The 24,588-nt window shown below is 28.4% G+C and overlaps 1 protein-coding gene across 4 annotated transcripts in view; it reads right to left on the reverse strand.

The window, feature by feature from the left end:
- Positions 1–5,492: 5,492 nt before the first annotated feature.
- The window catches only part of Dora (zinc finger SWIM domain-containing dorado), a 41,442-nt gene continuing 22,346 nt past the window's right edge, over positions 5,493–24,588 (reverse strand). The window contains exons 2-21 of one of the 4 annotated variants that reach the window (XM_035867636.2): positions 16,340–16,591; positions 15,574–15,758; positions 15,122–15,432; positions 13,744–14,176; positions 13,400–13,651; positions 13,018–13,311; positions 12,325–12,933; positions 12,064–12,240; positions 11,775–11,961; positions 11,298–11,427; positions 11,064–11,220; positions 10,743–10,939; positions 9,315–9,807; positions 9,103–9,231; positions 8,735–8,948; positions 8,118–8,425; positions 7,854–7,961; positions 7,384–7,751; positions 7,140–7,289; positions 5,493–6,688 (exon numbers count right to left, since the gene is read on the reverse strand). In XM_035867636.2, coding sequence (XP_035723529.1) covers positions 6,622–6,688; positions 7,140–7,289; positions 7,384–7,751; positions 7,854–7,961; positions 8,118–8,425; positions 8,735–8,948; positions 9,103–9,231; positions 9,315–9,807; positions 10,743–10,939; positions 11,064–11,220; positions 11,298–11,427; positions 11,775–11,961; positions 12,064–12,240; positions 12,325–12,933; positions 13,018–13,311; positions 13,400–13,651; positions 13,744–14,176; positions 15,122–15,432; positions 15,574–15,758; positions 16,340–16,591 — 5,021 coding nt within the window. In that variant the 3' untranslated portion in view covers positions 5,493–6,621. Of the gene's footprint in view, positions 6,689–7,139; positions 7,290–7,383; positions 7,752–7,853; positions 7,962–8,117; positions 8,426–8,683; positions 8,949–9,102; positions 9,232–9,314; positions 9,808–10,742; positions 10,940–11,063; positions 11,221–11,297; positions 11,449–11,774; positions 11,962–12,063; positions 12,241–12,324; positions 12,934–13,017; positions 13,312–13,399; positions 13,652–13,743; positions 14,177–15,121; positions 15,433–15,573; positions 15,759–16,339; positions 16,592–24,588 lie in introns of all 4 variants that reach the window. The other 3 variants (XM_085662040.1, XM_085662041.1, XM_085662039.1) reach the window with 3 other exon arrangements.

The raw sequence follows: 24,588 nt of genomic DNA on the forward strand, positions 1-24,588 counted from the left end.
AACGTTTCTATAAACGTTCGGCTATCATTCACAGATTTTGAAAAAGAGGATTCATCATTCGCTTTTAAGATCTTTAAAACGCACAAAGGATTTAAAGTGTGAACCCATATATCGCGATGATCCTCCGCATTATATGGAAAGATTCGCGAGAGGGTATTCTTTTACCTTTTTTCTTTTTTTTTTTTTTTTATTTTTTATTTCCATTTTCTTTCCTCTTTTTTCTTTTGCTCCTTCTTCGCCGCGCTTTTTCTTTCCTTCTTTTTTCCCTTTTTTTTCTCTTCTCTTTTTTTTTTTTCTTTATTTATTAAATTATTGAACACATATTCGAACTTACGATTTATTCGAGTCGTACGACGCACACACACGCACGCACGCACGCGTAAAAGTGTATCGGAGTTTGGAGATCATCATCTCGGCCATGTAAGGTTACCGAATTTTTCTTGACGTTGATGTTTTTTCTCTCTCTCTCTCTCTTTTTTTTTGATTTTTCTTTTTTCTTTTTTCATTTCATTTCGATCTTTAATAAAAATCATTCAGAACTAATGAGAGAGATCGATGAATTTTAATAGTCGGATTTAAAGGAATGGACAATTTTTTTTTCATTAGTTTTTAAATTTTGGAAAACGATCGAGGACGCCATCTATGTTGGTCGACGCCATTTTTTTTTATTTTCAACGTTATCAATAGATCAAATTGGTCAGACAATTATATTCGATCTCAAATTTTTCTATTATGATCTTACATATTTCTACGATACACTAATACCGTTTATATCCTTAATAAGACTAAAGCAAAGAGTCTAACGTCGCCCCGCGGCGTTAAATCTTCTTCATTTGTTTTCTTTCTCTTTTCTTATTTTTAATTTTCTTTCTTCTTTTCCTTTATTTTTTTTCTATTTTTTTTTTTTTGTCACGTAGCACTTTATTTCAGCTTTATTATTTTCTTTTCTTTTCTTTTTTTTTTCTGATCAAGTGTAAAAATATAATTCTCGGCGTGCTTTTTCACGTTCTCCATCCTCATCCCTTTATTTCTCGCCCTTTTTTTTTTTCTCTCTCTCTCTCTCTCTCTTTCTGTCACTCTCTCTCGTCCTCTTTCTCTCTATCTATCTATCTCTTTTCTGGATTTTCTACGTTTTGCGATCGTTAGAAATGTAGAGAATAAGATCAGCTTTCGAACGATCATTTTCTCACGTAAGTATGTACATACATAAAAGTATGTACTTACGAGCATCAAGAATCTATCTTATTTTCATTTTTAATATTACTCGAACGTGCACCAAAAATTAATTATTACATGGATACTTACTACGAACGATACTTTCTCATTTTTTTTTCGCAAATCTTTATATTTATATTTATATCCACATAAAGTACTTATATTTTATATATCTATAGGTATGTATATTTTATTATACGGATTGATTATAAATTACCGAACAATTGTAATATCTTACTTGTTAATAGGAATTAGAAAAAAAATATATCCGTATTAAGAAAAGTTTCGTGATTTTTTCATATATCTTAAGAGTACGAAATAGAGAAATCGATTTTCGTTGTTAAATCAAAAGTTCAATAATGTTTTTTAATTTTTGTTTTATATATATATATATCTTTTTTTTATTATTCTTAACAAATGAGAGATTCAAATGATCCTTAATTTATAATCAACCTGTATATATATATATATATATATATATATATATATATATATATGTATGTATGTAAATATATATGTATATATATATATACATATATGCACATATACACATATAATCGATGGTCCATATGAAGTGTTACAAGTTGTTCTTTTTTTTCTTTTCTTTCTCAAAACTAATAAAATGGTAAAACAATTTAATTTTTTTTCTTTTTTCAATATAACGATTACATCATTTTGCTTTAGTGGTTATAAAAAAAAAAAAAATAAAAAAAAAAATAGAAGAAAAAAGAAAAAATCAAATTCATTCAAAATCATAGTCGCAATGATTTTTTGAAAAACAATTTGTAACGCTTTATGTTTTGTCACATTGTGTATATATGTATATATTTATATAGATTATGTTCGGCAAAGAAATAAATAGGATGCTAGCGATCTACGTAAGGATTTTCTGTCTTGTTTTGCATCTCTATAATGTGTTTATAATCTTTCGTATGTCGCTCTCTCTCTCTCTCTCTCCCTCTCTCTCTCTCTCTCTCTCTCTCTCTCTCTCTCTCTCTATCTATCTATCTATCTTTGTCTTCTTTCTTCTATTTTCTTTATCATTCTCGGTTATCGTTTAAACCTTTCATCCTCATTTTTTCATCTTTCATTTTCATTGAAAATTTTGCAGATTTATAATGTTTCTATAAGAGTTTACTAATAAAGTAGGCTAGTTAGATAATTATTATTCACTATGGATAACGTTATCGACTATACGCTGAGTCTATACTTAAACACATTCATGAAATGAATGTGCCTCGAATAGATGCTATAATGAGATCATTTTAATAACGGAATTGAATAATTGAAAAGAATGAAGATAATAATAAGAAAAAAAAAACAAAAGAAAAGAATGAAAATTAAAAAAAACAAAAACAAAAAAAAAAGACAGAAAAAGACTAAAAGAGAAAAAAAAAGAAGAACTAGAAAATATAGTAAAAGTAGTTTCACGAGTTTTTTCTTTTATTTTTGATGTAATCTTTTATTTTATATGTATATATAAAATATATATATATATATATATATAAATATAATAATATATTTATAATGTAATATATATATTTAATATATATAATATATATAATATATATAATATATATAATATATATAATATATATAATAAATATATATAATATATATATTTCCCGTGTAGCAAAAAAAAGACATGATCACGTGATACTATTGATAAAATTTTTTTTGTTCTTTTCTAACATGAAACTAAAAATAAGTAAAATGGCACTATTTCGTTGATAGAAATGAAATAATAATAAATGAAAAATTATCTTTGCAGATCCTCGAGAATGTATGTATCTTATCGGTATTTCTATATCCTTATCTTTTTTTCTTTCATACATACATACGTAACATGCATACGTACACACATACATACATGCATACGACATACACACATTTTTCCTCTCTATCCTTTTTCTTATTTTATATTATTCTGTGTACTGCCCTTCAATATCATTTTGAAAACATAGACGTGCTTTACATTTAATTTTAATATATACGTAATCGCATACGTTATTTCTAATTTATTCTTAATGATAAAACAGCGTAATTTTATTTATAATAACACTGGCGAATGATACAGAATAATTAAAGACGAGTTTCGTTCTTTCTCTTTCTCTCTCTCTCTCTTTCTTATCTATCTTTCTTTCCCCCTACCCCTTTGGACAATATGTCGTCCATTCATAGAATATTCTTGACTCACATAAAATGTTCTTTTCCTTTCTCTTTTTCTTTTTATTTATTTATTTATTTACTTTTTTTTTTTTTCGTTTTTTTCTTCTTCCCCTTAGTATTTTTTACTTTTTTTTTTCTTCTATATAGATTTCGACGAGGCACTGTTTAGAGTTCATACTAAAAACAATAATAATTACATATATATATATATATATATATATATATACATATACATATATATATATATATATATATATATATATATATATATATATTATATATCAATGTCCACGAAACACGGCACCAATCCCGTGGACGCGGCATATATTCGTAGAATACAGTATTGTTTTATTTTTTTATTTTTTTTTTTCAACTTCTTTTTTTCTTCTTTGTTTGTTTGTTTTCTTCTTCTTCTTCTTCATCTTCTTCTTCTTCCTTACGTCATCGTCACATATTGCAAAATAAATTTCTTACCGTTTATATCTCGTGGGTTACTTATTTTTTTTCTTTTTTATTTTTTTTTTTTTTGTCTTTACTCTTTTTATTTCTCTCATTATTTTCGTTTACTTAATCTTAATAATTTTCACTTAAGCTATCGAATGTTCAAGTGAGAAATGAATGGTTCCATCTTAATGATTATATACTATTTCTTTCTATCTCTTTCTATTCCGCGTTCCCATGATAACGGAAAATGATCAGAATATACTGTCAGTTCATTGGGCGTATATATGTGTGTATACGTGTATATGTACACATATACATATATATATATGTATATATATATATGTGTGTGTGTGTGCGTGTATGTATATGTGAACTAATCTGTAAAGTATTTTTTTTCCTATTTTTTTTTTCTTCTTCGTCATTCGTTTTTTCTTCTAAGAGCCACCAGAAACATTATTACTTGATAATATATACACCACTTTCGAAATTTTGAAACGCTTCAACATTGATCACATAATTTCATATGATTAATGTTAAAATAATTTAGATATTTTTTTTGTAAGCATAGTGTAATCGTACGTATATATAAAAAAAAAAAGTAGGAGATTATAGGGGCGGAAGGGTAGGTGGCGGGGCAGGAAAGAAACAGAAAAAGAAAAGAAATAAAACGAAAACGAAAAAAAAAAAAAAGAAAGAAAAATAAAAAGATAATACATAATATTATATCGGTTTCTATAGGGGGATGGAGGGGCCGGACGTTGGTTACAATTTTTTTTGGGTGGGTGGCTCAAATTTTTGAGGTGATATGTCAGCTATATAACTTTGTTCCTTTATTTATATATTTCAAATTATTTTAATTTAAAAATTACAGAGATCATTTCCTTTACGGATTGTCATTAATGACAGACAATGATTATGTTGCAGAGCTGCGTGTAATATATGTACGTCTATGATATAGTAAAAAAAGAAAAAAAAAAAAAAAGGAAGAAAAGAAAAGAAAAAAGAAAAAGAAAAGAAAAGAAAAGAAAAAAAATAATATATATATATCTTATTTATTATAGTACTAAAAAAAAAGGACCGAAAGTAAGAAAGAAGGAAACAAAGAAAAGAAAAAAAAAAAAAAAAAAAAAAAGAAAAAACCAATAAAGCCAAGTAAGATGGGGAAAATTGGCGAAAGATATCAGTTTTTTGACTGATTATGTGATTCGAGTGTTCTTTATGACTATAAAAATTTTCGATTGTAATGTTCAAAAGAGGTTTATATATATATATATATATATATATATATATATATATATATATATATATATATATCACTTATTTTGATAAACATTCTGTTTTGAATCTTCTATTACAGTTATATAAATAGGCATTATCGATATTAAAATTTTTTACTTGTTTACAAAAATAAAATAAGAGAGAAAAATTCGTTCTATCTATGTGACGAGTCAAAATAAAATTTCCTATCTAATTGCGGCTAAAAGACGATCGGACGATTTAAATTAAAAACGAGGAGTGGTTCTGTGTTTTTCTTTTTTTTCTTTTTCTTTTTGTTGTTGTTGTTGTTGTTATTGTTGTTTTTGTTGTTGTTGTTGCCCGTATTATTCCTTTTTTTTCATATATATATATATATATATACATGTATATACATATATACATACACATATATATATATATGTATGTATGTATATACATATATATTTCTTTTTCTTCTCTGTTTTTCATTTTGCTTTTGATAACTTTTTCTTTCTCTCTTTCTATCTATCTCTTTTTTTTTTCTTCTCTTTCTCTCTGTCTCTTTAATTCGCGATGTCTGTACGCGATTACGAAAGTAAAGAATTTTGATTGAACGATTAACGAAGAAGGACAAGTCGTGAAAAATTGGCATCGTTACTCTTTCAAGTATATTAACGACGATGCTCTTTCTCTTTTTTTCTCTCTCTCTCTCTATATATATATATATAATATATAATATATAATATATATATATATTATATATAATATATATATATAAATATATATATATATGTGTGTGTGTATGTGTAGTGAATTGCGTTCTCTGAATGCTGCAGATTAATTCGAATCGATTGAACACGCGATAATCTTTCTTTAGATATGAGATTTTTCTCTCTCTCTCTCTTTTTTTGTTTATTTTCCTCTTTCTTTTTTCTTTTTCCTTTTTTTTTTCTTTTTCTTTTTCTTCCTTTCTCTTCTTTCTCGTTCCTCCTTCTTCTCCTCCTCCTCCTCCTTCTTTTCTTAGATCAAGCAATTTTTAGCTTATGTCATCATGGATACCGTACGTTGATCAAATTGGATCGAACGGGCGCTCATTTCCGTGATGAATTTTCCATTTTGAGCAAGAATCCTAAGACGGTTTCCGTCGTGCGTGCTGCACGGAAAACTCATACGTCATCCAATGTTGTTGCCCTTGTTATCGTTGCCGCTTACGCGATGTTTCCACGAGGACGAACGTAAACAGACATTATGAAAATCCTGGCCAAGTCGTCCTTGTTGTGGATGACCGATGCGTGAACGCGTACGACGATCTTGATGGGACGAAGATTGTTGTTGATGTTGATGGGTGACTAAATTCTGTGTTGTTGTCGTAGTAGCTGCTATAGACGAGGACGACGTCGTCGTTGTCGTCGTCGTAACCGGTGATAACGATAATGATGGAGCTGCTACCGTTGCCGTAACAGACGATGCCTGTGCCACGGCAATTGTTCCAGGGGCTGCTGATGTTGAATGGGGTAATGACGTTATGCCTCTTGATATGCCTGGTTCCGCTCTATGTCATTTGCCATTTTGCTGTAATGCCGCATTGATTTGCGCCCATAGATCTTTGTTACACGATTGAGATCTGAAAGCAAGCATACAAAGTCTTTTATATTGTTCGTTTTTCTTTTTTTTCTTTCTTTTTTATTTATTTATTATTGTTATTTCTTTATGTTCTTTTTTTTTAATCTTTCATAGTTGCTCTAAAAAAAAAAAAAGAAAAGGAAAAAAGATTTCTCAAAATTACTTCCTGCTAACATTTCGGAGACAAATGATTTTAAAGAAAATAAAAATCTAAGTTGCACGGTATTCTTTTTTTTTTTTTTTTAATATAAAAAACAATGAAAAAAACGTTCGTTCTAATTATTTAACATAAAATATTACTCAAAATGAGAAGGGAAAAAAAAAAGATAAGAAATAATAACGAGATGAATTAAAATATATACCACCATGCGTAAAAAGTTAAGCAAGAAAAGGATGGATCAATTTTTAACCCACCAAACCCCAAAGAGTTAAAAGAAATGGAGTATTATTACCTCTTGATAGATTGAAGCCATTCTTTGAATTGTGTGTGTCCTTCCGGAGTGATATGGAATGCGGCTCTTGCCGCACAAACTACACTTGCGAAGTCCTCGTAATCGCCAGGTGCCAGATGATACAACTTTTGATGCATACACTGAATATACCTACAAATTTATAATTAACACAAATTATTATACTTTGTTATTTTTTGATATACTAACACCCAATAGTTTGTCTATTATCAAACGTAAAACTAACATTTGTTGACACTTGTGTACTAGTGGTGCCAGAGGAGCCGATCTCAAGTGTTGTAACACCAAAGTTGGATTATTTCTGGCGAGATAATGGGCCGCTTCGAGTGCCACTTCATGAAGAACAAACGGGCTGACGATACTGTTAACCGTGCAGACACACAACTGATGAAGGTATTGGGAGCCCAAACGTTTCGAAACTCTTAACAGCCATTTAACGTCTTCTCCGTATGGTGGATTACGTGCATATTTTGCCTGGGGCCTGTCGTCATGAACTCTACGAGCTAATGTCTCCAAGGCTAACATACCTACGCGATACGCCGCAACCAATGCCCTAAATTGTTGTTGCCTAAACGGTTGATTTTGCCTATGAACCTGATCGAAAAAAAAAAGAGAGAGATAGCAATGAAAAACGATGACTTTAAGAAAAATGATCTATTGTAGAATAATGTAATATATATATATATATATATTAACCTGGGGTTGAGGTCTTACAGTCGATATAATTGGTTGAGCCTGTACCAATGCTGGTCCAGGCAGACCACTTTGTCCAGGGATAGGACCGTGTGTTACTCCCGCTTGAACCTGATGAAAAGAAAAAATGAAAAAAAAAAAAAAAAAAAAAAAAAAAAAGAAAAAAGAGAAAAGAAAAAAGAGAGAAACCATACATTTAAATTAGAAACAATAAATTTGCAAGAATTCCTCATACGTTATCTAGAAAAATAAAAATAATTTGCGTACGTTAACTGGCATGGTTTGTTGCATGGTGAACAAATGATGGGTTCCTGGCGGAGGCGGAGGTTGCGGTGCGTAGTATTGCGGCACTGGCGGTGGCTGTGCAGCTGGCGGTGGATGATGCGGATGTTGTGGATGTTGAGGATGCTGTGGACATCTAGGATGAGGCGGAAAGGCTGTGTGATACATTTGCATGTGTGGTGGTGCAGGTGGTAGAGTTACTCTATGCGAAGGCATCGGGCCACCGAACGTTGGAATCGAATGATGAGGATGTACAAAACTGTAGGGAGCTACCGCATACGGCATGCCAACTCCTGGAAATAAAGAGAAGCAAAAGGTTATATGTAACATTAGTTAATGCGCGTGAACAATGTCAAGGCATTATGAATAATGATTTTTTATGCGTAAATAATTATAACTGCATTCGATTTGAAAAATGGCTTATGTTAAATTTATTAAGTACGTTTAAAAAGAAAAGAAAAAAAAAAAAAAGAAAAAGGAAAAAAAGAAAGAACTAATATTATTTTTATATGTTCTCCAAAAAAAGAAAGAAAATACTTTTATCTAAACACCTGGTTGTTGTATTATTTGTGCTTCGTGATTGTAATACTGTTGTACTGTACCCAAGGGTGCCAGAGTCGTTATAGTGGGATGTGCAGGATATGGCTGAGGAGGTGGTTGTGTACTAGTTACAACAACGGCCTGTGTTGGACCTGGTATCATTTGACCTGCAGATAAATCTACCGGAGGACCAGGTTCTACTAAAAGGGCACTGTTAAGATCTAACTGTAAAGAATCGTGTGGCATCTCATCTTGTTGTTCTCCTCCTGGTGTGTGCTGCATGTAAACAAAAAAAAGAAAAAAAAAAAAAAAAAAAAAAAAAAAAGAAAAAAAATCGAAAAATTAATTATAATTTATCGATCTTTTATAATATTAATTAATCGATCTTTTTATTTCATAAACAGGTTCGAAAGTAATATTGTAAACTTACACGGATATACAACTCGTACCAATATTTGGCAACTTGAAAAAGTACTTCTGGATAAACACCGCCACCTTTTGCCGTGTTTTCAACCGTGATACATGCTTTCTCCAACATCACATCACTTTGTTCCTTACACTGTAAATATAAAGGAATTTTTTGAATGATATTAATTTAGATGTCATATAGTTATTTTATCTCAATTCATTTATAATGTTTACCTGTAAAATTGCTCTTTGCACTTCATTTGGATTAAGAGCATGAGCGTGTGGTAGACAAGATAGTGCCAATTCTGCGGCTGCTCTGACCATATTTGGATCGCTACCTCTGGAAGATTTATCAGCAATACTGACAGCTTCTGGAGGAGTTAGATGACCTTCCCAACTTTCAATGAGAAACCATATGGCCGGGGCACCAATTTCTACAGCTTGTCCAGTGATCCAAGATACGTGTGTTGAATAAGTACGACTCAACCAATTATGACTGACGCAATTATGAAGACCAAGAGCATATAAGCCCAATTGAAAGGCGCACATGTGTAAAGCTCTATGTGGTACATGATGATTTTGATTCGTTGATACTTGAGTGAACAGTGAAGTTGAACTGCTACCACCTGCTTTAGCCAATACGGTTTTAGCCAATTCACACATGAAATGTGCACCAGCTTCGGATGGTTGATTAGGGATCGATGGACATACTCGCTTACTCTTGTACCTATAAAATGATCAAAATTAATCGTTTGTGAGTGCTGTAGACGCATATAAGCGTTTAGCGAATTTTTTCGATCTCCTTCACGCTTGAAATTAGTAACAACATTGTCGATTTATGTATAGATGATCTTTTTGAGATTTATCACACTCAAAATTAATTTCAATGGATTTAAAATTTAACGTTAAAAGTTTTTACAAAATAATTAGAAATTTATATACACACATATATATATATATATATGTATGTGTATGTTTTCATTTTACGAAATTAAATTTAGTGTAAATATAAAATATATGTGATTTAAAGTTTAATATTTTGTTGTTTAAAATATAAGTATAAAATTGTTCACATTTTTTTGTTATATTTATTAAGTTCAAATATTTAGATTCATTAATATAATTTCAAATTAAGATTATACTATTTACATTTTAATATTTTGAATAGAATAATTGATGTTTGAGAAGAACTTTCTTGTATTATTTAAATAGCTTTGCAACTTGCGTATTCAATCGATAGAGATCACATTAGCGAAAAAAAAGTATTCCATTTCCAATAATCGAAGTCATTAGGCGTACGCCATCCACATGGATTGGTTATGCCGTGAGTATTCAGTATTCAAAAGTTTAAAAAAAGAAAAACAGAAAAATAAAGTAATATTGTTAACACATTGTAGATTGATCATTAAAATTCTCGTGTTTTTTCTTTTTCTATTTTAGAGCTTGCGATCAATCACAAGAATTATCGTATAGCTTATAAGAATATGTAATATATAACTTTAAAAATGCTATGGTTATTTAATTTTATAACGTGACTTTTAAAATTTATGTAAAAGCTTTTTCATAGTCATTCATCGCCAAGAACATAATAGGCAACTGGATAAAGCTAACATTAAAATTCACGATATATTAATACGTATGTATTATCAATGAAAAACAAACCTTGTTTCTTTAGTTCTAGTTGGTACTGGTTGCACTAATGGTGGTTGAAGAGTTAACGCACTCATGCTATTTTCTAATTCCGCGCTTGTACTACTGTGTGGTCTACTGCCATTACCGATAACATTGTCACTGTTTCCAGGAACATCGGTGCCTGTTAAAGGCGACAAACATTCGTCATCCGGCAAATGCGTTGTCGTCTGAAAAATAAATAAATAAATAAATAAATAAATAATAATAATTTTTTATCTAAATTGAACTTAAGAAACGGTCATATAACAGACAATATATATATATTAATTAAGACAATATTTAAATTCTTGCCTCAGGTTTAGTGATAGGATTTGCAGTGTAGTAACTACTAAGAATAGGAGACTTAATTAATTGATGAACATCACGATCCAAAAGTTTGTTCATTATTCTAGCTACTTTAGCCGGTGCATCCTTGTAATGTACAAGAAGAGTAATCGCCAAGTCGCCTCTATAAATCAAAACAAGAAATATATCATAACTTTGTTTCCATGATCTTAGAGAAATTTCTAATGATGATTAACGTACCTTTGCCGTCTAGTACCTTCGCAAAGAAGCGGATGATCCGCTTCACTTACGTTTGCTTTCAATCCTAAAGCAGCGACAGCTGCGTCGAAACCCAGAGCTTCATCAGCTTCTTTGTTAATTTCCGGACCTCCTGTAAATATTTTTTCTTTTTCTTTTTTTTTTTTTTTTTTTTTTCTTTTTTCCTATACTTTACTTTTCTATTCTACCTGAGTATTAATATTGTAGGTGTATATGAAAAAAAAAATGTGTATGAAAAAAAAAAAGATGGATTCTGATCATACAAAAATTTAACTTTGGGTTAACGCGTGCGGTATTTTAACAACTAAACTTAATCAAAATATTTCAAAGATTCCATTTTTTCATAGACTCCTATATATATATATATATATATATATATATATATTAATTATATGTATATATATATATATATATATATTAATTTATTTATATATGCATATATGTTAAGGATAAACATACTCGGTGTATTCAAAGTATCGAATATGAAGCTTGCTAAAATAATTGGTAGCAATGCATGCCCTCTTGATCGTAATACACCATCTCGTAATTGCGCCGCTCTTTGTCTGACCATATTAAGTTCAGCTTGACCTAGGGGAATTTTTTTCAACAAACCGACGAGTTCGCTTTCTTGATGTGCTAGTTTGACCTGATAAAAAGAAAATGATAAAGAAATTAACAGAGAAATAGAAATAGAAAAAAAAAAAAAACTTTCAATGGTATTAACCATATTGATAGGTATAAATTTTACCTCTAAAGGTTTCGTATTTGCCGGCGGTCTAGCCATTTCTAAACCATAGAGACCTACTCTGAATGCAAGATTATGATATTCAGGATTTTCAGCGAGTACCGTGCACAAGAAGCAACATTTTGCCAAAGTGGCGGAGGCAAGGCACGTTAATTGATGTGACGCTGGATTCACTTGTTGCTGTAACATTTATATTCATTTGATATCATCATTCGATTATAGTAACAGAGGACATACAAAATTAGATAAAATCTTTTATCTTACCTTTTTCTTTTTTCCTTTCAATGGCACGGGTGGTTCCTCGATCATTAAATCCGGAGGATTAGCTAATAATTCTTCTGCTAATTGAACACCAAGTATACAAGCTTCTCGCGTATGTCCATGGGCATAAAGACCCTCTGCTCTAGCAAGAAATATACCCCAAGGATCTTCTGTTTTCTTTAGATTACCCAACAATGCACTTGCGCTCGGTGCTATGGTCAAAGGTGATTCGGTTTTCGAATCGTTTCCTGTATTATTCACTGTTGCCTTTGAATCATAATAATAAACGTTATATTCGTCACCAGAAGGGCTATCGCTGCTAGAAGATGAACTTTCATCCTTCGATTGTCTTCTGGATGCATCATTCTCTTGTTCAGATTCTTGTTCAGTCTTTGATCCTGTTGCTTTAGGATTTACCGTACGCGACTTATCACGATAATCGACGAAATTCGCCCTGCCGCACTTCACTTCGTTAGTAGTCTTATTGTTACTACTTTCACTACTGTCACTATGACTTTCCGATGATAATACGTTCGAACAATGTTTATTCGAGTCTTGAACATTTTTTAAACTCACGTTACTGTTCGATGAGGATTCGCTACCTCCGCCCTCCTAAACATTAATTATTTATCATGTATTATAAATTTGTTTATAAATTAAAAATTATTTTCAAATTATATTAACGATCGTATCAACCTGTGAATCTGTATCTCCGCAATTATTTAACCTGGCGCATCCACGTCTAAGTAATAATTGTGGTTCCGAAATGTCGGCCATATCGGTATCATTTTCGCAAAAACCTTCAGAACTAACACTGCTACGATTTCCATCACCGCCGCTACCTCTTGAACACAACCCTGGAAATTCTCGTGGATTCAATCTTCGTCTATCCGTATAACTAAATTCTACGAGACCTAATGGTACAGGTCGTCTGCTGTGATGATGAGAAATAGGTGGTTGGCAATTCAAGACAGCCGAACTCGAATTCACCTTTATAAGATATACAATTTACGTTTTATACCATATAAAAAGATCAATGATAAATTATATATCATATTTAAAAAAAGATATAACAAACCTGATTTACTTCGGTACCACTATCACCAACATGTCGAAAACATGTAAATGGACAATGATACATGGGATTGCTTTCAGCGGTGTACGTGATACCCGGAAGAGTATATTCTTCCCAATCTAAATAACATGCCTCAAGAGCCGTTTTGAAGCCAACAAATACGGTTAAATCGTTCTTCAATGAATCCTTATAGCTACTGCTATTATTTTTATTATGCGAATTATGGGATACCGAGGTACCACGACTTTTAGTGACCTAAAAATAAATAAGGCAATAGTATTCATTTTTAATGGATATAATCAAAACTCCTTGAACATAAGCATAAGTAATACTTTTATTAATATTACCTTATCGATGATCTTCATATGCCATGCCATAAATTGATCATGTAGCATCTCTCGTTCGGCCGGTGATAATCCAGGATTTAGAGCAGCCAATCTCCAAAGTACGACAATTTCGTCGCACAACGAAGAACACGCATGTTGAGATGCATGAACGTTACTGTTCATATTACCATGTTTACCACCACCATGTCCTGTACCATTCAATAAAGCCACTTTCGTGTTAAACCACCAAACTATTATTTGTTCACAGGCCATGCATTCTTCTGTGATAATCTCTAAAAGCGGTATTGCGTTACGATCCGTTCTCTTGAACATTTCACGTACGATCGAGAGCAGGTTCCACATTCCTTCTGGTTCTCGACCTCTCAATGGTCTAAGAAGCGACGACCATTCGGCAGCAGCCGGAGGTGCTGTAGTGCTCAAATAGTTTACGTCGCTGAAAAATATTATCGGATAACGTTAATCAAACGATATTTATTATTATCAGAATATAATAATCCATTATTATAAATGTCGACTTTTTAATAACAAAAAAAAAAAATAAATATTGGATTGACCGACTCTAATCTTTTAACGATTACTAATAAACTGTATTATTAATAATAATTATTTTTTTTTTTTTAATGTGATTAGTTTGCACTTACAAGTGTGTAAGAAAATGTATCGGTACGTCTATAATGATAATAAAAGTGGCATTAGTTTTGTTTATATGTATATTCCAACGGTGTATTTGACGAAGTTTTTATTATAAATAATTTTTTTTTTTGTTCACTTAGTAATTTCCTTTCGATTTTGTGCTTATGATTAAAAATGGACGGCAATAGAGTGAATTTTGTAAATCGACATTTGATATTTTTATATCATAGGAAAGATAAAAAAAAGATATTTATGCTGTTTATGGAAATGATCCTTCAATCGAAGGGATTATTAGAAAGTATGATTTGCTAGGTTTTTAGAGTTGTAAATTTTAATTTTGAACACTCGAGAAGAATTTTCAATATTTACGATGATCAAATACGATGACAAAAATATAGCGGATTACGAATAACTAAAACTATGCGGTTTATAAAATAAAATTACTTTAATACAACTGATTTAATTGTTAATCGGCACGAACTTCACGGAGAATCCAATATTACATATATATAAAAAATAAATATTTTTTATTAACAAATAAAATAGTAACAATTTTGGTACTATTTATTGATCGGTCAATCCTCAATACAATATTAAAAATTCAGTTTTAATATCGATATATTCACTTCAAAAAGAAAAAGAAAAAAAAAATTACAACATAGCATCAACATATAAATATGTATTATCTATAAAATTATAACATTTATTTGATTAATACGTTATCTGTAACGAAAATAAAATTCACCTGAACACAATAGGCGCTGGTACACAGAACTTGATAAGAATTTTCTTAATGTTATCGTGCAACGTTTTCTCGTCCAGATACCAAGATGTTTGATCGTGCGCGGAAGCACCTGCCGTAGGATCAGGAGCACCACAATAACTATTGATGGCATTCGGTTGGGCTGACAACAATTCGTCCAAGAGTAATTGAGCAGTGGGAAGAATTTGTTGTGGCAATTCGCTTATAAGATATTGAGCAAATTTTTGCAATTGATCTCGATGCAATCGCGACAGGGATTCGCTCACTGGTGCTCTTAGGCAAACTTGTGTCGGCTGAAAAATTATTTTCCAATAAGTTTTTCGATCGTAATTTTAATATTTTCGAAATAGTAAATATGTACAAAAAAAAAAAAAAATACAAAACAAAGGAGAAAAAGAATAAATAAGACTATATATATACATATATATATTTACCATATGTATTCTATGAAGACAAACAGCAACTACGTGTGCACACCAATAAGCCTTTGAGGAGCAAGTACAATTGCACGATGTGATCTTTCGACGATCGAAAGTTACTGCTACATTGAATTGAGATCTAGCGACACCAGACGTTGCTGACATCATTTGCGGATTTACGCTGGCGCTGAGATGAAAACCTATATAAAAATTATAATATATTATTATACGTAATACATTTATGTGTGTGCGAACATATTTTTATTATCCATACAGAATAATTGGTACTTTATTGTATTGTACTTGTATTATAAAAGTTTCATTCATTTCTTAAGTTACAAGAGATAATACATTTTCATATTTTTTATTAAGATCATCAATGTTCATAATATTCATAATGTTCATTAATATTCATAAATTGGAATGCGTTATATTCCAAGGATTTTAAACAGTTGTCATTTGTACAGAATCAATAATTTTTACTCCAAAAGAATACTGTATATTTTTTGAACTTTTAGAAATAATAATCAGTAGATTTGAAAACTCATTTTCAATTTTGTCATTATAAAATTATAAAAAAAAAATTTTGTCATTGTGGCACTCTGCATAAATATATATTATTTTATCACAGTATTTTAATAATAAAATATCATAATAAAATAATACACATAATATTTATATAAATAATAAATATAATCTCCACGTAATCTTATTGTATTTTCTAATGAAAAAAAAAAATGTAGGACAACTTTTCCCTTATATAATGTATATGATGTTTTACCTATTTGCAGAGGATTCTTGACGCTTCTCGAACGAAATAGTTGTTCGCCACGTTGAAATTCATCCGCACTGCCATTTGCAAGGCAAGAATAGAGTCTTATGTCTTCCTCGTTATCGGGAAAACTCCAGAAAGCTATCCTCAGCTGCAATTGTTCCGGCACAGGTGGATAAACGTGTTCGACCAACTCGAAGGGTATGTGAGATGCAACGCATCGTGCCGATAGTTCGCATAATGTCGGCACTTGTGAATCATCTGAAAATTAAAAGTCATATCGTTATTTAAAAAAAAACGTTAACAAGAAAATTGCACACACACACACACACACACACATATATATGTACATGAAATATATATTAAATATATATAAATTAATATATATAAAATTAATTAATTATTTGTACCATTATATATATATATATATATATATATATATATATATATATATATATATATATATATAATAATTATCTACATTGGTAAGATAAATATATATAATATATACAATATACAAATTATCTAAATCAAGCAATTATTTAGTGTCAAAATATATATATATATTTATATATATATATTTTATTATATTATCATATATATTATATATATTATATATATATATATATTAAGATATGTATATATATATATATATATATATATATATAAAACAAAAAGAGAGAAAAAAAATAAATGAAATCTTGTGAGATATGTTAAATTGGGGATGATAGCATGCTATTAACAGGGTTCTCCGGGCGGTCAAAGTAAATGCGTAGAATGTGTTTTCCTCCTATCCACTATTTCATTGCTTTTGTATTATTATTATCATTATTATTATTATTATTATTATTATTATTATTATTATTATTATTATTACTATTATTATTATAATTATTATTATTATACTTTAACAGATATTACAGATATTACTACAGATATTTTGCTCGCTCTAATGGAAGATGCTGTATGAAATATTATTTTAAATTTGTGAAGAACTTCAAAAAGGGGTTTATTAATCTTTTATAATCCCTTATAAAATCTGGTTAATTATCTAAACACTTATGCGAACAGATATTGCAAAGTGAATAGACAATATAATATAGATTATTATATAAATAAAAATATAAAAATATATATATATATATTCTAATATTAAATGATATTATCGAAATAATATGTATTCTATAATTTTTAATAATAGATATAGTAATTCGATAAAATTAAGTAATCTAATCAAAGAAAAATATAAAATTATGTAAGATTATAGAATTTTCCTAAACAATTGATTAATATTAATGTGATCATAGATAGTGTATTATAAGAAAAATACACACACACGCACACACATATGAATTTATATATAATATTATTGTAAATTATCAATAAAAATATATATAGATATAAGAAATAATGGCTGAGAAGAAAAAAGAAGAAAAAAAATGGTTATCATCATTTATGATCTCATTTATGATAATATACATATACATACGTATATATGGGAGGTCTATGTAACAATATCTCGATGTTATTTGATAATGTTAATGAACGATATTAATTACCATGTTCGTTACTGTCGTCACGTTATCATTGTTTCTCGTTTTCGAATGTTAAAAGTCGTAACCAAGAAATATTTCATGATGAACAAATATTTCATTAATATAGGAACCTGATACATGATAAACATCCCCTTCCTCCTTTCGTACTCCCGTTCTAACCCCTCGTTTATAAAGACAGCAATTGAGATTTTCATTAGTAAAAGTGCATCGACATCGAAATTGCATTTGTTCTATATTAATCTATTGAAGTATAAATTACGTTAATTGGCATAATATGACGATTATTTTGATTAGAAAAATATCATAAGTATCGCGTTATTCTTATTTTAATTATTTAAATCGTTACATTATTTATTATTAATTTTACAATTTTTTTCCTTTAATTATTCTTTTTATGTATTCTTTTATTTTTTATTCTTTATTAATATTAACAAGCTTAAGCATAAAAATAATGTTGTAACGTAAAACAATTATATATAATAATAATAATAATAATATATATAATATCATTATTATGATATATATATATAAAGATAAAATATATAATAATATATATTATAATATTAATATATGCATTATAATTTGTAAGAAGAGAATTTTTTTCTAATATTTCATATAATTATCTTATAATTTTAAATGCATAAGGAACATTTAATGTTTGAACTTGAAGGAATGCACTTGATTCATCAAATAAAATGATTATCCGGGATGTTACTTTCCACAGACGGTCGAGCTTCGTTTCCTTCTACTATAATTCGCGGAAATTTGCATCAGCCCCAATGAATCACGGAGGGGATCTCCGTCGAAATTCTCCAACCCTTATTTTCCTCGAAAGCCCTGAGATTAATAACTTCGTATTTGCGTAAACGCGCATGAATCTTCCTTCGTTATGTGTTTCTACGCTTCCCTACGTTCCTACGTAAAGATTTATTTTCAAAGTCGAGTTTCCTTTTACCTACAAATATTACGATATTAACGGTGAAGGTTGTGAAGGATTGCAAAATGACAAATTTTATTTCTATTTTATTTAAATCATAAGACGAGTAAATTATAATCCATGATCGATCGTATTAAATCAAAATAATCATTTTTAAATTATTACATTTTCATTATTATATGTATTATTATTATATACATTAATATTAACATTATAACATATATTATTATTATATATTTTATCAATATATATATATAGATATATATTAATAATAATTAATATAATATTATATTATATATTATGTAAAATTATATAGTATACTATTTTATTTTTAGCTTAAAAAATGAAACGTTTTTGGAAAAAAAGAAATAAGGAAAAAGATATCGACAAAATAAATATTAATAATAGTACTATTTTATTTTTAATCTAAAAAAGGAAAAAAGAAAAAAAAAAGAAAAAAAAAAGATACTAACAAAATAAATACAAATGGGTCATTCTAATTTATTTTTAATCTAAAAAAAAAAAAAAAAAAAAAAAAAAAAATAAAGAAAAAAAAAAGAAAAAGATAAAATCTTTCTTCGTAAAAAAAAAGAATATATATATATATATATATTAGTTTCTACCCGTGTTTTCATTATCGAAAGTTACTGAGTAATCACTTTTAGCTCGGTTAAATCCCAATATGTTTTATTTTTTTTATCGTTCAAGGTTCGCACCAAAAATGTTGTTCCGCACATTTTTACCTTTTATGCGCTATTTCCCGCGAGCGTAGAGATGGCGTTCTAGAGCGAACATGGCGCGATATGATAAAGGAGTGGGGGGTGGGTGGGGGGTAAAGGTTTAGACAAAGCGTCGAATCGGAAACATACTCGGTTCTTTCGTTTAAAGTCTTAAATCAAACACGATATTTTACCGCGCTTTCTCTCTACGTTATCGATAATGCCAAGATTTCTATTTTATATATCTTGCAATTTTTTTTTCCTTCTTAATTAAATCAAATTTACTCAAATTAATTAATATCTCTTTTTCATTATGATAACAAAGTACTTTTCGTATTATTTGATTATTTCTTTCAATTAAAAAACAAAATAAAAATAATAATAATAATAAAAATAAAAATAACAATAATAATAATAATAATAATAATAATAATAATAGTAATAATAATTTTGTTATATTTAAAAAAATATATTGTTATTATTAAAAATATATTGTTAAAAGTTTTACTTTCGAAAAACAATTGTAGAAGTTTTATTAAAAAGAAAAAAAAATTTTCGAAAGTTTATTTTTAAAAATAATTGTATGTAAATATTAAACGATTTCTCGTTAGATTGAATATTTCAAATTCGTACACGAAACGTAAAAAAAAAAAAATATATATATATATATATAATTTTTTGTTATTAAACATCCGTTTGCTAACGGATCGCGCAACATGGTTTTACGTTTTTAAAAATTTCGCGCCATTTAAAAATCTCTGACGATTGGACTGGTTGCCATGTACAGATGCATGAAGATATAGATAAATCTGCGGGCTCTTTTCCCCCGCTTGATTTGTAGCGACAACAAATTTTAAAAACGCTTCTCACTGTGAAAAGGGGATGAGGAAATGGAAAATGAATTTCACAAAGCGCAAGGGTTCGTTCACCGACCTCGTCGAGCCGATCGATATAGCGGCCAGTTTGCATTGCAGAAAGCAAGCCGACGAATGAGAAGGTACACTCTAAAGAAAGAGGGAAAGAGAAAGAGAAAAAGAGAAAGAGAAAAAGAGAAAGAGAGAGAGAGAGGAGAGAAATTGTAATTTCAATTTTTTTCCCTCCTTTTCATTCTTTAAAAAAGGAAAAGAAAAAAAAAATAGAAAGCGTAAAAATTCTGTTTTTCTTTCTTCTTCTTCTTCTTCTTTTTTCTTTTTCTTCTTTTTATTTTCATTTTTTTTTCATTCATCCATATTATAAATTTTTTGTCCAACGAACATTAATGTGCTTTGCCGAAGAATATTTTTTTTTTGCTTCCATTTACTTTCACATTTTTAAAATGTCAACAAACGTATTCACAATTTATTTTAGATCATTGTTTCTTATAAATTTCTTCCAATCTATTTAATTCTATTTTCTTCGTTTATTATTATCAATTTATATTATATTAATACTGATAAAATAAATACGGATTAATTAAAGAAATAAATTGTTATGAAGTTATGCCTACCTGCTAGGAAATATTAAAATAAAATCTGAAGATTAAATAAAAAAAAAAGAAAAAGAAACAGAAACAGAAAAATGCGGAAGACAAAGAGAGAAAAAAATATATATATATATACAGACACACACGCACACATACATACTATTTCTGGTTTGTAATATTATAACATTGATTCGAATAAAATTACGCACAGTCAAATATAAATGTATATTATTAATTTATTACGAAATCGTGTTAAACTCGTGAACATTACTGATGAAATACTATATATTCTTACATAGATTTTTAATTGCTATAATTTTATTTTTTTTTTTTTTCCCATTTAAATAAAAATACCAACGCGTAAATACATTTCTTTCTGATGAAAAATTCAATTCATTTTATATATGATATCACCTGAACCGAAATATGAATCATTTTAATAAATTAACGGATAGACTTTCACAATGGTCATGGATGATCGATAATACTATAAAATGTATAAATTAATTACTATGAGTCGAGGAACCATCAAATAATAAATTTTGAATAATGCAATTAAATTGGATCTAATAACATGAATATATCTATAATTAATAATTATTGTTTAATAATTTTCTTTATTGTTAAAAATAAAAACATAAATAAATACTACGAATAAACAAAATATATATATATATATATATATATATATGTAAATTATTATATCGAATATACATCAAATGATATTTTGAAAAAAGAAAAAGAAAAAGAAAAAAGAAAAATTAATTTCAAATATTGATAACATTTGTAAATTAATGACTATAAATGATTAACTAGATAACGTTTGTAAAACCATATCAATTTATAACCCATAAGAAAATTATAATTATAGTCAATAATGAAATTATTTTCTATATTTTAATAAATAATAATATTATCGTTGGATTTAAACGACTTTCTCATTCGTATCGTCAAATGATTGATGAACAATAAAATCATTCGAAAAATATACGCTACGTTTTAATATTTCATTTCGATTCTCTCTGTATAGATCTATAATAGATACTCGTATGAATTTCAGGGATTTCGGTAACGTCTTGGTTGAACGATCCAATTGGATCCACCTACTACGTCAACTATACGAAGATTGATGGGATCGGTTTATCTATGAGGGACCATGAAAATTTTCTTCGAATTCAAAAAGATATATCATTAATTTTCCTAGAAGAATTTGTACAACTTTTCTTTCATTCTTTCTTCTTTTTTCCTTTTTCTTTCTTTACTTTTTTTTTTCCTTTCATCATACGAATATATATATATATATACATATATATATATATATATATATATATATATATAAAAGTTTTATATATATATATATATATATATATATATATGGTGTCTTATTTAAAACGATACAGTTAAATATTTCCGATTCTATTTGTATGAACAAACAAATATCCTTTGTTATAAAAAAATGTTTTGAATAAAAGTTATTAGATTTTTAAGGGGAAATTTTAATATTTTATTTACATTTATTTCCATTATTTTCATTGATATGAATCGTAGTCAAGATACGATAGTTATAACAATTTTTTTTTTTTTTTATTATTAAACGGAAATCAATACCTTAAGTCGAATAAAAGTTTGCAAAGTATATCGATACAAATCAAGTGTGTATCTTCTTTTCATCGATATTTCATCGAATTATATCGCTTTGAGGTTTAATGAACTGGTTAATCGCGATAATGTAGTTTATGAATGGTTTTAAGTGGTTGTTTTACGCTTAAAACAATTACAGTGATATTAAAAGTGTATATACAAATAAATAAATAAATAAATAAATAAGAACGAGTAAAAAAAAAGAAATAAAAATTTATTAACGAATTTATCGATTATATGACAGACAGTAAAAGCTTATGGGAAAAATTTATCGCATTATTGCGATTATACGGTTTATTAAAATTCAAGATGCCCTAAAACGATGTAATATCGATAAAATGTGTACAGAACGTAGATAGGTATTCGTTGGATTTGCATTGATATTTTCCACTAACTTTTAATAGACTTATAATATCGATTTCCATTTGGAAAACAGAAAAAAAATTCTTATGACTTCCACATCTTGAAAAAAGTAATTTCCAATGAAATAGCTGCAATAAATATTATATTATATTTCATCTTCCTAAATCTAATCCAAATTTTATTTCGAACATGTGTTCATTAAATCAATAGGATCAGAGATATTTGATCGTATCATTTGAAATGAGACACTCAGTATAATACGCGTATATATATATATATATATATATATATATATATATATAATAAAAAAAAAAAAAAATAATAAAAAAGATAAAAATAAAAAAAAAAAAAAAAGAAGAAAAAGTTTATCGATGAGAAATCACAAAAGTTTTCGTTTTTTATATCGTCCTAGCCATCCTTGAAAGGAAATTATCGATTGGATGCTAAAAGTGCACATTTACTTTGTCAAAAATAATTACTAATTGATTTAAAAAATGTACGCCCAATCTATATTATTATTATTATTATTATTATTATTATTATTATTATTATTATTATCGTCAGTATTATTATTCTCGTGTATAATAAAGAAGTTACATTGTTTCCATGGTAACTATATAATCCTACACTATCCGACAGAAATAAATTTTCTTTTTTTGTCCTTACATTAATAAAAAAAAGAATTGCGACAGGTATAAGACTATTCTCGATTTGGGATTAAATATTCGTATGAAAAGTAATTCGTCATATTTTAATCATGAAAGAACTTTTTTTTCTTCATCTTCTTCTTCTTTTTTCTTTTTCTTTTTAATTCGAAATAACAGAAGTTTATACGTTTACAAAATCCATTGGAAGAAGGATAATCGATCCCGAGTGAAACTTTAAGAGTTTCAATGTAATTTAGTCAAGTTTACTTTATTCGAAAAAGAAGTAGTTGAGACTCTGTGTGCTGTGGGCTGGGGGGGGGATGGTGGAGGAGAGGAAGGGTTAAAGGGAAACTTAAAATACAGGCTGCGCATGCCATATACATAGAACTTCATTCAGCATCGGTGCCATAAAACTTTCACAACATGGATAAAATAACGACTGCTTTGTTTCTCTTTCACACACACACACACTCTCTCTCTCTCTCTCTCAAAAGAAATAATAAAAAGCTTGTTAAACGAATAACGTTCTTACAGAGAATTTCAGAATTAATAGATCAAAAAGATATAAAAGTATATATTTTATTAGACAGTTATTTGCAGTTTCATTATTATAAAACAGAATACAAAAATATATATATATATATATATATATATATATATATATATATATATATATACAGGATGTCCAACAAGTATGGAACCAAAATTTATACTACGTATTACTGTGGTCGCATAAATGAAAAAAAAAAAAAGTGCATATAAACTTATGTTCAAAAATGCTTTATCGAAAAGATATATTCTTTTAAAAGATATAAATTTATATGAACTCTATTCATCGATTTGATCTTAGTAATACGTAAGTAATAAATTTGGTCTCATACTTATTTGACACTCAGTATATATAATCCAGTGGATAGCACTTTGTGAATAAAC

Source organism: Vespa mandarinia, chromosome 16 (assembly GCF_050613455.1).
Source record: "Vespa mandarinia isolate Hongniang chromosome 16, ASM5061345v1, whole genome shotgun sequence".
Lineage (NCBI taxonomy): Eukaryota > Metazoa > Arthropoda > Insecta > Hymenoptera > Vespidae > Vespa > Vespa mandarinia.